Source organism: Pagrus major, chromosome 7 (assembly GCF_040436345.1).
Source record: "Pagrus major chromosome 7, Pma_NU_1.0".
NCBI lineage: Eukaryota > Metazoa > Chordata > Actinopteri > Spariformes > Sparidae > Pagrus > Pagrus major.
The window spans coordinates 15,235,303-15,249,909 of NC_133221.1; the positions used below are offsets into that span (position 1 = coordinate 15,235,303).

Sequence of the window (14,607 nt, forward strand, 5' to 3'; positions counted from 1 at the left end):
GCTGCTTGACAAAAATGACATGTTTTCGAAAATAAAAAGTGTTGCTGGACACTTAATTTTCATGTTGCGCACCTGGGTCATATTTTGTCGCGCAGTGTGATGAGGTAGTCGCTTAAGCTGTTGGAGGTTGATGTCTGGTTACCATGGAGACAACTAAAACCTTTCCAAAAAGCAAGAATAGAAAATTTTGCATGGCTCTTTAATTTTTGTTCTGTGTACTTGTGTTCTGTTCACACATTTGTGTGTGTGCAAATTAAGCATTCACACATATATGTGTATCATGGAACTGAGTTTGACTAACCTGTCTACAATATACAGTAAGTGTCACCATGTGAACTTAGAGCCCCATAAGCTAGTCACTGTATGCGTATACACATGCGCCTGTACTAAGGATTAAATGCTGGGAAAAAGGGAACACTCAGCCCTCTGGAAGGCAAGCAGAGTCATTGTTTACCTCGTGCTCACCCCCATTACCTCCACACCTAGCCTCACACACTTGTGCACACACATCCAATCCAATCTTAGCTTGCACAAAATGCATTAGGCCTAAGTGGACCAGAGTTTGTTATGTTCTTTTAGGGGAAAACACAGACAGGAAGAAAGCAGGGGCTGAGTGCACGGAGGGTCCAACAGGAATTTGTGATATTATGACAGGAGGGGGAAGGCCTGTAAAGATACGATTACATATATGGTCACTGAAATTATTATTATCATTCCTGGAAATGTCTCTGAAGTGTAAATATTACAAATAAGTTAAATATGTGTGACCACCAGGATATGCACTGGGTTATTAAACTACTGGTCAGAGGATGCCTGGCCACTGTGAGGCTGGGTAGCATTTACAAAAAGTTCCTAAAGGTGAGATCTGTCTCTATTTAGATATCAGTGGATGTCAGTGTTTGTCTGTCAGTGCAGAAATCAACATCGGATCGTGACGTTATCATCAAAAAGAAAGAGAGAGCAACAAGAAATGAAAAGAGAAAAAAAAAACTACAAAAAAAGGTAAGAGGATATGACATCCGCCTGTTTGAAAAGACCAGCCTTTTCAATGGAGTTGAGGTGTGGTGCCTTCATGCTGACTAAGCCCAACCCTCTCTGGAAAGGTCACCGCTTTCCCTGAGGATCTTTACTGTGTTCCTCTTTGAAGAGCAAGTGTTTAGTTCCAGAAGTCCTTTATTAACGTCGGAATCAACAAATACTGTTTTATGAGAAGAGGATGAGGATGTAGTGAAGTCAACTGAGCTCTGAGGTCAAGATAAAAAGCTCTGCTAACAGCTTGACTGAGTCTGTAATACAAACATCTGCAGATACAGTGAGTGGGCCACTGTGTGTACACGACCTCATGGCAAACACAAGCGCTACATCTGCATGAGAGGTAAATGGCTACAGATCAGCACTGTCAGGCAAAAAATCTCTCCATTTTTGGAAGTATTTGTGATTAACATCAAATGAGGATGCCTCTCATACAACTGTTGGATTAATCTATCCATGTCAAAAAGCGTTTACTGGGCTGACGTTGTGGACGTGCAACCATTTTATCCACCTACAGCAATATTATAGTCGTATTAAAGGTCCAGTGTGTAGGATTTCAGTGGATTTATGGGCAAAATGGAATATAATATTCATAATGATGTTGTCATTAGTGTATAATCACCTGAAACAAACAATTTCTTGTGTTTATCTAACCTTACAATGAGCTTTTCATATCTACAGAGGGAGTGGGTCATCCTCCGTTGAGTTTGCCATGTTGCACCGCCATGTTTCTACAGAAACCCAGAATGGACAAACCAAACACTGGCTCTAGAAAAGGCCTTTCTTGTTTTTGTATGATTTAGCAGCCACTGTGAGGGGAGGTGGTGAGATGAGGGATGTTCAGATCGCTAGCTCTACCACTAAATCCTACACACTGGACCTTTAACACGTGACAGTGAGGAAGGATAATTTAGCTAATTTGATCAGGACATTCCTTTATTTTACTAATATCTTCTATGTAAACAAACCAGCTTCTCTTTTAGTCTTGTTTTAGCTAATCTATAAATTAAATTCAACTGGCAGATGCTTTTTGTCCAAATCAACTTACAAAAAATTGCATTTAAACTGAGTGAAGACTGAAGAATTCAATTGCAAAAACAGATAAAAGCCCTTCTAAAAATGACTAAATCAACACCAGATTGATATTCCCTGAAGTGCGCAAAAGGACATGATTCAGGAAAATATATCAAAACAGATTTGTGTGTTGGCAAATGAAGCCTTCAATTGCAACCCTCATCAGCCAGATTTATGTGTTAAGTACAGTATAAACTATGGTCGCATAGACTTTTTTTACTTTGTCTTTTTTTCTTAGAAATGAGACATAAGTATGTGCTGTTGAATAGGGCTGCACGATATGGTAAGAACACAACTTTTTATTTTTCATGGTCGTGACAAAGTGCAGGCTTTGACCGCGGCTTTCTGTTTAATCATTTGATTATTTCCAGTTTCACTAATGCTGGATTCAGACCAAAGGTGGCCGTCAGTATAAAATCAGGTCGCACACTGGCTGACAGCACTGAGGTGAATGTGCGCGTGTGGATGTGTTTGTGTGTGTGGTAGGTTAGTTTGATCAGATTTTAATCTCAGGCACCATGTCAGTTCACCTCTGACCCACTGAGTATTACAGCCTCACAACCTTTCACACTCCACTGCACTACAATAGGATCAAACACACAGACACATTCAGACATTCACACATCTGCACAAACACACACCAACAGTTGTGTCTGTGCTGGCATGCATGCATGTACAGCCACACACACACATGCACATACTCGCAAAAATAAACATGCAAGCATCATCTGTCTTTTTGAAGAAGCTGTAAGTTTACATAACAGGTCTGATTGCTGCCGAGTACACAAAATAGTCCAATTATGGCAACACTTCTGTCAGAGTGCGAATCTGCTTGCTACAAAGAGACGCTGAGCTGCTGTCCCTTTCATGTGGTGCCACATCAAAATTCAACAAGATATCATTTCACAGGAATGAGATGTGTGTATGCTTTTTATGAGTATAAAAGAAAACATTCTCATAAATTCTGGCAGGGCGAGAGTCTGTCCTGGCTTGTAAGCCTGGGAGAGGAAAAAAAAAGAGAGAAAAAAGACAGCAAGGCCTCTGACTTGGCACCCGAAAGGGGATAGAGGGATCTTTTACGTCCATAAATCACTCTCTCTTAATTCATCCCTTTATCCTGCGGGACGAAGTGCAGGCAGGCCCTTTGCAAGGGAGTTGCTGACAATATTGTGGATGCTCACAGGGAGGTAAGAGGGTGAAATTACTGTTACTGTAAATGTTAGCAGTGTAAATACAGGGTACAAGTAGCATATTACAACCACTGCAGTGTGGCTGTAAAGGTAAATTCTTTTAATTCTTTTTGTACAATAAAAAATAATTATAAAGTGTTGTGATGTTCGTTTGAAGTGTTCAGCAGTAAAAGGGTGTGAGAAAGGTACTTGTTATTATTTGTTTTATGATGTCTGTGAAATGACATTTTGGTGTTGGCACAAGAGTTGCAGAGTGTGCAAGTCTGTTATGATGCAGATAACGATGAAATATTAATAGCTGTCTGCAGTCCACACACACATACCAGACTGGAGTATTACTTGTATCAACATGCAAACTGTTTTAACCATGTATATTTTGTTTTGGATATTTCAGATATTTATAATCTAACAGCAATTCTCAAAGTGGAAACAGACAACTTCCGCTCCCCCTTGCGTTTCCAAGTGGTTATTGTTGGTGCCACTGTCACAAAGACAGCTGGATTGTTTCCTTTTTCCTCTGAGTAGCAACTACCAACAACACAACTTCATTTTTCTGGGAGTTTGCATTCCCGGTGGCAGACAAGATTGCATAGTCACAGCGAGATTTATACAGGACCAGTTTAAAAGCCAATGGTGTGGTGTTATTCTATAGCCATTACATTGTGCCATCAACATTTACTTCATAATGATACATCAAAGTAACACTATGTAACTTTTAAAGTAATTCTGGGGAGAAATATAGCTGATTGTTAATTGGCAAACCTGCGCCACCAACCCAAAGCATCCATATTTGATGATCTGGGGATGAGACTCAACAATCAAAAATCTTTGTCCTGCTTCTAAGTGCTGTATCATAGGCAACTGGACATTTCACCTCTCATCCAAGAGGCTTCCTCAGTTCTAACTAACTGGATTGCATATCTTTGTCCTGAAAGTTTCATGTTGTTGCTTTAAAGCAAAAACTTGTCTATTGCCAGTTTCAAGGAGACATTATACTTATTTTCAGGTTCATAATTCTATTTTGGGTTAATACCAGAATAAGTTTACATTCTTTAATGCTCAATAAACACATGAATTTTCTCATGCTGTCCAGTGTTGCAGCACTTTATTCCCCCTCTGGCTGAAATGCTCTGTTTTAGCTCCTGTCTCTTCAAGGCCCCGTCTCGAACATCCAGTCTCCTCTGATTGGTCAGATCACACATGCCTGACCCAGCATTGCTAAAAACAACAGAGCAGCTGTGTTAAACCAATTCTTACGTGCCAAACTAGCTGCTAGGAGTAAATTATGCAATTGTTTGGCATACTGACATAGTGTGATGTCACAAATTCATAGAATTAAAGGTGGGTTAACTGACGAGGCGTTTCAGGAACAGTGTTTTCTGTGGGAGAGAGGAGCTTCTGTTGATGCAGACTTTAACCTTTTCAACTTTCAAGATGTTTACACACAATAACCTATATAACACACCGAAGGGAAGGAAAAAGATGAAATAGCATAATAGGTCTCAGTGTCCATACTGACCTCTCCATCAGGCCTTTGGTTCTGGGTCGGGCCGGAATTCACAGGCTGACTCTGGGAAAGTTTCTGGGGCAGCACTGCTGAAAGTCTGTCCTTTAATTCTTGGTTCTCCTTCCTCATCTTGTCCAGCTCGTCCAGCCGAACCCTGTCCTCCCTCTCCTTCTGCTCACGCAGATTCTCAATCACTCGCTCCTGAGATAGTGAGATAAAAAAATAAGAACAAGGGAAAATAACATTTGGTGAGAAGTGTGTGTGAGAATAAAGAACAAAGCATAGATAGCTATCAGCCGCATAAAAGTTCTTTAAAATTGAAGAATTGTTATACAATTGATGTTTTTTCACTTCCTTTGGGCAAAAGTTTGTCAGTCCTTTATGATTGCAGTTCTTTCCTATCATTATTGACAATTTTCAACCGGTCTCTCGCTGAATAGGCTTGCCAGCATGCTTCACAAAGTGAGGCCAAAGACAAATTCATAAATGCCTGTTATAAATAATACTACCATAAATAATTGCAGGGACGTGAGGAGATTAGAGCCAAGTAGAACAGAGCGAGAGGAGGAGAAAGGAGGAGAAGAGTTGAGGGACGGAGACAGATTTATTGAGAATGGATTGGAGAGTACTGTAGATCACTTCCTCACAACTCCACATTGCCTTCTGATAAACCAAGTTGGAATGTTTACACCATAATTTTCTCTATTCTCTAATCACATCGGACAGCGGGAGGACCACGGCGTTGGGCATTGGTCTGAGACCAGTTCCACACCATGGGTGGCAGAGAATGCAAGGTGTGTGTAGTAGGTGTGTGTTAAAGTGCATGTGTGTGTGTTTAGGTGTGGACTGAAGTGATTATCAAGGTGTTTACTCAGGTGTTTATTTAGGCACAGAGCACAGCTCAGCAATGAGGCTTTACGATGTGGCATCGCCGCATGATTGGCAGCTTTAAACCCCCGGGTAATTGGACAAATACACCCACTAACTAGACCTGGCACACAAACACAGTTCATAGTGGGCTTTGGAAGAGTGGGCCTGAGAGAGAGAAAGAGAAAAAGAAAAGAGTGAGAGAGACCACATGGTTAATAGGTCCTGGGTGTTTTCCCCACATTATGAAATATCTCTAGGATGTTTGGGGTTTAGGGAAAGAGACCAGGATGTGATAATAAAACCTGCATATATGAGGCTGAAGTGTGGAGCACATGTAAACACAACAAAGACTCTCACATAACAAAACAGACGGGCACACACACACAAACACACACACACACACACACACACACACAAACACACCAAAGAGTAGGGTTCGGCTTGGGCACAATGCCCTCGACTGTTAATTAGAACCACAGCACTGTGGCTAGCGACTGGCTCCAAGAGCAGGTTTGTGACAGGGTGTGTGATTAGCAACACACACACTCGCTCTTGTAAACACATTACACACACCCTGTGATGACCACAAAAGTCTGAAAAGCTCGCCAACGCTCTCCTCATCACAGCTGAATTATATGTAGGCTGCATCAGAAGTGGTTTCTGGGTAAACAGATGGGCCGTGGCAGAAAAAGGATTTACAGTTTATTGTGCCATTATGCTATTCATTTCAAAGTCTGTCGGCAACAAAAACAAATTTAGGTGATAAAAGATCATTTTAAGTGAAAACATCTCTGTGCTGCGCTGGTCCAAAAGGAATGAAGCACACATCAAGCAACATCTTGTCAGTTATTAGACAATAGAGGATTCAACACAAAGAAAATAACACAAACACACACACACACACACACACACACACACACACACACACACACACATTTTACCATTTTATACCTCTAGGACTGACAAACTCCGCTTCAGCTTTTTTCCCCATGTGTCTCTTGTGTCAAAGGACTTGACATTGTGTCAAAAACGTTACTTTCTTGCGAGGAAGTGTTGTTTCCTGTTTTAGGACCGAAGTTGTATCTACCAAACAGAGCTCCTGAAAATCACTCAGTGGCAATGCTCTGATTTCAAAATGTTTGAACTTTGCCCGACTTTTAACCTCACCTTTTGAATGCCACTAATGAAGCGTAAGGTTAGTTCAGGCAGGGCATGTTGCAAGTCACACTTTTATTGGCTGTCTGGCGTCAGCTACTTGTTATAGGATTCACAAACATTGACTCATCTAAAGTTGTGGCCAACATCTCAGATGAGAAGGGCTTTGCTAGCAGTCAACTGAAACTGCAATATACGCTTGTTTAGGGCTGTACTAATAGCGATACCTTGACTTCGATACCGGTTCATAAACAATACATTTTTCAATACAAATTTTATTAAATCCGTTTTAACATAAGATTACATTACATGTACCCGCAGTGGGCATCGTCTCTGGGCGTAACCTAGTCAGGGAGCAACCATTTTGTTTTAGGAGGAATACGCCCCACAACTCAGCTCGTCACAGCTCAAACTCATTGAGAGCTCCCTTAAAAAGCAGAGATTCCAGCCAAATCTAACTGTGTAACCATTTGCTACAAAATGAAAGTATAATAAAAGTTTCCCTGGTTGAAATGAAGCATAGCTGTTAGTTCAGACAGAGCACTGAAGTCGCACACAGAAATTAGCAACAGCTGTTTAGATATGCTTCACAATGACTGACTCATTCACAGCTGTAGCTAGTAACATGTAATCATATTCATGCAGGCGTACCGTGTTGATATTAAAACCTTATACTAATCAGTGTTACTCCGAAGAAAACACTCATGCCAATGACATTTACTGGCGGGGCTACCTACACCACTCCAGCCTGGTATTACGTGTTGTTGATGTAACCAAAAATTCATTAAGGGGGACAGGCTCTCTCAGAATCCTTTTCACTGTTAAGATTCAATGAGAGCTCCTTAACTGAATAACCACCTGCTATATGTCAAATTAAATGGTCAGTTCCTTGATGTAAATGTCTCTGACTGAAACAGCATTTATTTCCTCTTATGTGTAGTTCTGAATGAACATTCGAAGCACCACTCAAATTTGTCATGTAAGCTCCTTTAGAATATTTTCTATTGAGCGTGTCCCTTTGGTCTCTAACACAAGTGGCAGGTCAGAGAACCGGGTTAACTCAAGCTAAAGTTGCAAACAGAAATATGAAACAACAAATAGATACACACATACAGCCCGTTTCCAGCCACTGGAAAACAAGCGGTGCAGCTGGACATCCACATCTGTCCTAACTGGGAACTCTATAAAGTCGCAGCCAGTGCCAACAAAAAGTAAACTAGCATCCATCTTTTAGCCTGAAGTACAAACAAACATGTAAATGGGAACCATTTTTTAAGCCTGCATTGCCAAAGCGATCATTTTTTTAGACCATAGTACCAACAAATGTGTGCAAGCAGCAACTTTAAACATGCAACAAAGCTAAGCAAGATCGAGTCACTCTGAAATCAAGCCAGTCAGTTCAAGGTAGAGCTGCCAGGATTCAGCATCTCCACGGTCATGGTCAGTTCTGGGAAGTCATACAGTCTGCTCTGAGGTTCAAGCCTGTTTCCAATTAGAAATCACCGGCACCCTGTAACCACGAGTGCAAATTCATAAACACATGGACACTAACGACTTGATTAGACAAGACAAAAAAGAAAAACTCCATTAGCAATATCATTCCAGCTTCTCAAGAGTCACTAATTTACCCAGGAATACTACAAAATCACAGGGGTTTTATTGGGTAAATGATCTGTGTGATGAAATGCAGGTCATTTTACTAAAAACAAAAACACCACAGTGGCCAGCGAAGCATTCAATCATCTTATAGTGTTAGCGGCTGCATGCTAGCTCAGAAGTGTTGAGGTGAAGCTTTATGGAGACCATCTGCTCCCTCATGTTGCCAAAAAACAACAAATGTTGGATGTTTACGACCAACATCCAGCCGTCCACCCATGTGGAGTGAGTCTGCATAGTTCACCTTGATTCACGTGGCAGTTGCAGCTCTGCGATTTTATTCTGCAACGGGTCTTACGGAGGCCAGGAAATCCAGTTTAAAAACAGCCATATATTATGACTGTATTTGCCAGTATTGGTGCCACTTGAACAGGACTTTACAGCACATCAAGTCTGTACTGTCCCTCTAATTATGTTCACTCAAGGTCACTGTGTTTTTTCCTCTGAATGTGTGCATCTGTGTTATCGGTTACAGAATTCCCATCCCTGTCTGATGCCTTGTAATTGCATTTCTCTTGCTAGCTCTGTTCTTTCTCTTCGTCCTTCATATGTCTTGCAGAAGTTACTAATTTTTTACTCTGCCTCCACCCTTGCATTCCTTGACCTCTCCCTCCCTTAATTCTGAGGCCACCTCTTCCATCAGGGCTGTGCCTCTTCTGCCATTCCACTTTTCCATCCCTCCATTCCTCCCCCTTTCAAAACTTCTATCCTCCCCTTATTCTATAGATCATTCCCTCCCTATGTTCAGCACAGTTACAGACAGGGACTAATCCTCTGTCTATGTTCACCTTAGACCTCCCTTCTCCCAGTGCCTCCTTCTCTCCCTTACTGTTTTCAGAGTGGACCTCATCTAGTGTGGCCCAAAGTCCATAAATTAGAAGGCTGTGTCAGTAAATTATTGCAGTGAGTCACGGCAAAGCACGCAACTTAACGAAGCCGGAGGCCGTACACCAGCTTCCTGAAAGACCAGTGTGCCTCGATGGATAAAAGTTTCCACACCAAGGGGTTCTCTAATGGTTTCATTTTGTGAGATTTTATTGTCTACACCTGACAAACAAGTTTAAGTCCCCACATTAATAGTGTGCGTAATTATTCACACAGCTATTCTAACAGCGCATCGTCTGGCTACCTCGACATTACCTCAAATCTCTTTTCTCAGCAGTTGCCGTCAGCTTTTCCGGACCTCCAACTTTACCTTTTTGTGACAAGGCTATCCTCATCCTCCCCTCATCCCTCCCTCTGTTCTGTACCTTTTCTGACAGGGCTTCCTCCAGTGTGGCCAGGGCTGTGTCTGTGTTGCTGGAGTCAGTCTGAAGGCCCTGGACCCTTTCCCGCAACCCGGCCAGCTGTTTGTCCTTATCCTTTAACTGCTCCAACAGGTTCTCAATCTGGAGAGAGAAGAACAGGGATATATAAAGAAGAGAGGAGTTGAGGTTAGGAGCAGGTTGATGTGTAACAAGCACATAAACATAAATTAATAGAACCATGGTAGGAAAGTTCAGATGAACCTGATAAGATAGAATCAAGATGAAAAGTAAAAAGCCTTTTTAACCCTACTTGAATTTGTATAATGTACCCAACTGGACTACTGTGGGTGGAGACCTTTGGGTACCAAAGTAAAACAAAAAGGAATCATCCCATTGACTGCTAATTCATCGCCAAGATGAATCTAGACACCGAAAACTGTCTGTGGCCTCTGGCTGCATTCTCCAATTTCCTGCGGTAATGTCTTCCATTCTGGCCTGGCATCTAAAAGATGAACAGCAATGAAAGCCTCCACTGTGCGGCTTGGGTCAAGACACTCGTGTGTGGATCCAAGAAGAGAGAATTTTACTGCTGAGTAGAACACTTAGCAGAGAGGTGTAAATAACAAAACCCTGTGGATAGTGTGACCAAATCAGTTTCAGGACCACTTCAGTGGTATTATACGAAGAGTTAAGTCAGCACATCAAATTACGGGACTGTTTCTCTGCATCTGCCTTTCTGTGGCTAACCTCATGTCGCTAAAGTGGTGGTGTAATAGCCAGTTGTGGTGCTCAACTGCCTTTATCTGATGAACATCCGCAAAACAGAACGCAAACACACACAAAGACACATGCTCAGGCTCAAACACAAAACGCTCTGGGCTGTCCCAAACAAAACATTAGCAGATGCAGCTGGAGTAGGACACAGTGCAATGAAACTCCAGAGGTCTACAAATTAGTTACAAAGGGACAGCACATCTGGTGACAGGACATGGTGACTTGCTTGTGGCTTATACTTTCTAGAAGCTCAATCTACATTCCTTTAAATTCTGATTAATATCCTCCACAAAAGGGAGGTTGCATTTAAGAAGTTGATGGACTCCCTGAGATTCCTTGGACCGGTTGGCATAGAGCATATATTTTCCTGTCTCCAACTCTGTCTTCTGTAGTGATTTTTTTTCTACAGACAGACAAAGCGCCATTCACTCACTGCTGCAAAGCATTAATACCACATTTGACCCAAGTGGTCCTTTCTCAGATCAGGGCTTGTGTGGTACAAAAGAAAGGCACAAGCTCTGAAAAGATTTCATTATTTAATGAACATGAGAATCCAATAAAAACAAGAAAAACACTTCAGGCCATTGAGAGACCGCATTTTAACTGAAATGGTGACAGAGTAAAAATGTCCAGTGGGGAGAATGAGCTGCATTCCAGTCATGGGTACATAGATAGATAATGTCCAAATCTCCGCAGCTATTTTACAAATGAATCCAATTAGACTGCAGACTTTGGTGTTCTCTGGTCCCCGGAGGACGAGAGCGAGGATTTAAAAGAGCCATCTTGGTTTTGGCAATGGAGGGAAAGTGGCATGGGGGGTGGGAAAAAGCAGCCAGGGACCTTCGGCAGATCTTGATAGGTTAATGACAGTCATTACACAAACCAAGCTACAGGCTCTGCTAGGTCGGCCCAAGCGATAGGGACATTCAACCCTTCAGGGAATGATGGGAAAGCTTCACACTACCAAAGTCATATAAAAATTCCCAGCAATTCATGACTGTTGGATGGGATATTTGGGTGGACACTTTTAGAGACAAAGGGACTGATAGAAGTGAGGATAACATGGGTTTCTTGATTTATTCTCATTTGTTTTGCTCATTTTAAGTGTGTGGGCTGAATTGGTGCTTTTCATGTATTTTCCAAAGGACGTAAGCACTCGAAAGCTAAAGCTAGACACATTATAAGTCATGATCTCCACTTCATGAAGCACCGGTGAACCACCACCCCTCCAACATGCAGTAAATAAATGGCAAACAAACTAAATATCTCGCTTTGGCCTCTAATTGTAGCAGCTCAGTAGCTTTGACATACCTTAAATATGCACAAAAACACATGCACATGCACTCATGCATACCCATGCTCCCCGTTCCTATGGGCACCACATGGCCCTGTTTCAGGTCGAATTGAGCATGTCGCCTCTGGTCTTAGATAAATGATTACATTCTTCACCAGGCTGAAGTTTGCTTTGGCCTGGTCGCACGAAATAACAACCCCTTGATGAAATATTTAGCCTCGTCGCTGGGCCTTCTGTGAAATTGGGCAGAAAAACGTTCAACGCAACTTAAACGTTATATCGGCGGATGAGGAACGAGCCGCGGGAGCCGTGGATATGGGAAAGAGGGCAAGGAATTCTGTCAGAATTCTGCAAGTCAAAACATACGGAAAGAAATGCCTTTTGTGGACAGGCGAGGCTCGGGGCAGCCGTATGCCTTTCTGGGAGAGAGAGATGGGCCTCCCTCCCAGTAGCTCAATTGTTATGATGAGAACAGCAGTCATTCATTTTATCTCTCAGTGTATGAGGCTACCTCAAACTATACTCCCGCATCTCACCCACACACAAAGACACACAGCCAGACACACACACACACAGGCTTTTATCATTAACCACTGTGCATATGTCATCCCACTCTCCAACCACACACACCTCCCGCTGAAGCAGACCACCTACGATAGTCAGCTACCATGACTCTATAGGCCGGGCACTGCGGTGTGGACTGTCTTTCTCAGTGAGTGTGTTACCTCCTGAGAAACCATGACGTCTGTCTCAGGCCTCTCCCACACACATGCCCCCCACTGTTTACAGCCGTACTGTTTTGACTCCGATAACTTTATCAACGAGCTGATAGGAGGGGACCAGGTTCCCCTTAAAGGAGGGAGTGTTGATGCGTGGTTACCTTTTACTGACCTTGACTTTGCACAGTTGCAGCTCCAAAATACAGCTGAATAGTAAAGTACTAAAGCATTAGGAGGTGGTGGGATGTGAAGATTTGATTACCAGTGATCAGGTGCTGGGCAATATATACAATACATATTGATATTGTGATATGAGACTATATACCGTCTGAGACTTGAATATTATGATATGGCATAAATGTCTTTTCCTGGTTTTAAAGGCTGCATTACAGTAAAGTGATGTCATTTTCTGAACTCACTAGACTGTTCTTCTTGTTCTATTACTTGCCTTTAACCACTTAGTCATTAAATCCCCATTACTGACGATTATTTATCATAAATCTCATTGTGCTAATGTTTTGTGAAAGTACCAATAGTCATCCCTACAATATTGTCACAATATTAATATTGAGGCATTTGGTCAAAAATGTAGTTATGAAGTGCTTTTGAGGAAATTTCAAAAATATTGAGATAAACTGTATATCGTGTATTGCATTACAGCCTAAAAATACTGAGATATTATTTTAAGGCCATATTGCCCAACCGCACTAATGATTTGTCAGTCAGCAACTTTTGCAAAATATGAGTAATTTTAAATCAATATATATTGCACCTTTCAAGAACATACGTAACAAAGGAACTCTGTCTCAAAAGACATAGAAAAGAAAAACAACAGAACATATAAAAACAGCAACAGGCAATAAAAGTAGACAACCAGCTAAAAACAAGAAGCAAAACAAATTTTAAAAAGTCAAGTCCAAGAAGTTGTTAAATCGCCTAATTGTCATCAACATATTTATGTAAAAACAAAGACAAACTAGAATGGCACTACGTAGAGCGCATACCTCCGCCAAAGCCCAAGAGTCCCCCTTTTATGTTCGGTCATAGCTACCAGCCGCTTAAAATAGGCCTAATTTTTTCATCAAGATTTATGCTAATGCATGGATTCTCTGAGAATTTAACAAAAAGTAAAAAAAAAAAAAAAAAAAACTATCTCGCAATCCTCATTCAAGTTTTGTGGAAATTTTTTGTGTAATTCTGCTGACAAACCGACCGACCAACAGACACAGGTTAAAACATGACCTCCTATGCAGAGGTAAAAATGTACTGTACAAAAAAAAAGGGGGAAAGATGGTTCACAAATAATACAAAATAAGTATTATAAACTCAAATCAATCAAAACACAATGAACTATAATATATAATAATGAACTAGTGATTTTTACTTGCTAACAAGTTTAGCAACATAGTCTAAATATTATTGACATAATTATGAAAAAGAAAAGATACAGAGAGCTTTACAGCTGCCATATTAGAAATTACTGAGATACTGCAACCAAATCACTGGTTAACAAATTATCTGATAAACTTGGTGATGCTGCCTCCAGTTTCTAACTTATCAACTAGTTGGTGGAACTAGTGGGTTAAAAGTGGTCGGTTATATTGAAATTTGGCTTGTATTCATCCTCAAATGAGTGACAAATATTTTGAATTAGGGAGGGGAAGTCTCGAACAATAGCTGCCATATATTCATGTTAAGTTACAAAGTAAATAGTTGTCAACAAAACAATTTTGATTCTCTTTCAAGTGGGCTTTGAAATCCTTTGGGAACCTTGGTGTGTCATTGTGTTTGCAGTCTGGAGAGTCTGATCATGATTAGGACAAGCTGCCTTCTAATGTAATGGGAGAGAAGCTGGTGAAACAGTATCAGGCCCTGTGTCTCTGGCGAAAAAAATTGTGATCTAAAAGCAGCTTGTTCCGGAGCAGAACCACAAACTCGGTCGACCCGTCTGTCTTCCATCCAAACTAAGGGCTAGAACTCTGTGGCCTCCAGAGGAATCATTTCTGCAGAACACAAAGGAGACCAGCGTGGAGCGTGACCACCATAAAAATCATTTGTATTTTTAAAACTCTTTTGGACCAATAAAAAT

At 41.4% G+C, this 14,607-nt stretch overlaps 1 protein-coding gene across 1 annotated transcript in view; it reads right to left on the reverse strand.

Annotated features, from left to right (window-relative positions):
• Window positions 1-14,607, reverse strand: part of LOC141000099 (ERC protein 2) — a 122,914-nt gene that overhangs the window by 56,839 nt on the left and 51,468 nt on the right. The window contains 2 exon segments of the mRNA XM_073470732.1: window positions 4,816-5,004; window positions 9,735-9,872. Coding sequence (XP_073326833.1) covers window positions 4,816-5,004; window positions 9,735-9,872 — 327 coding nt within the window.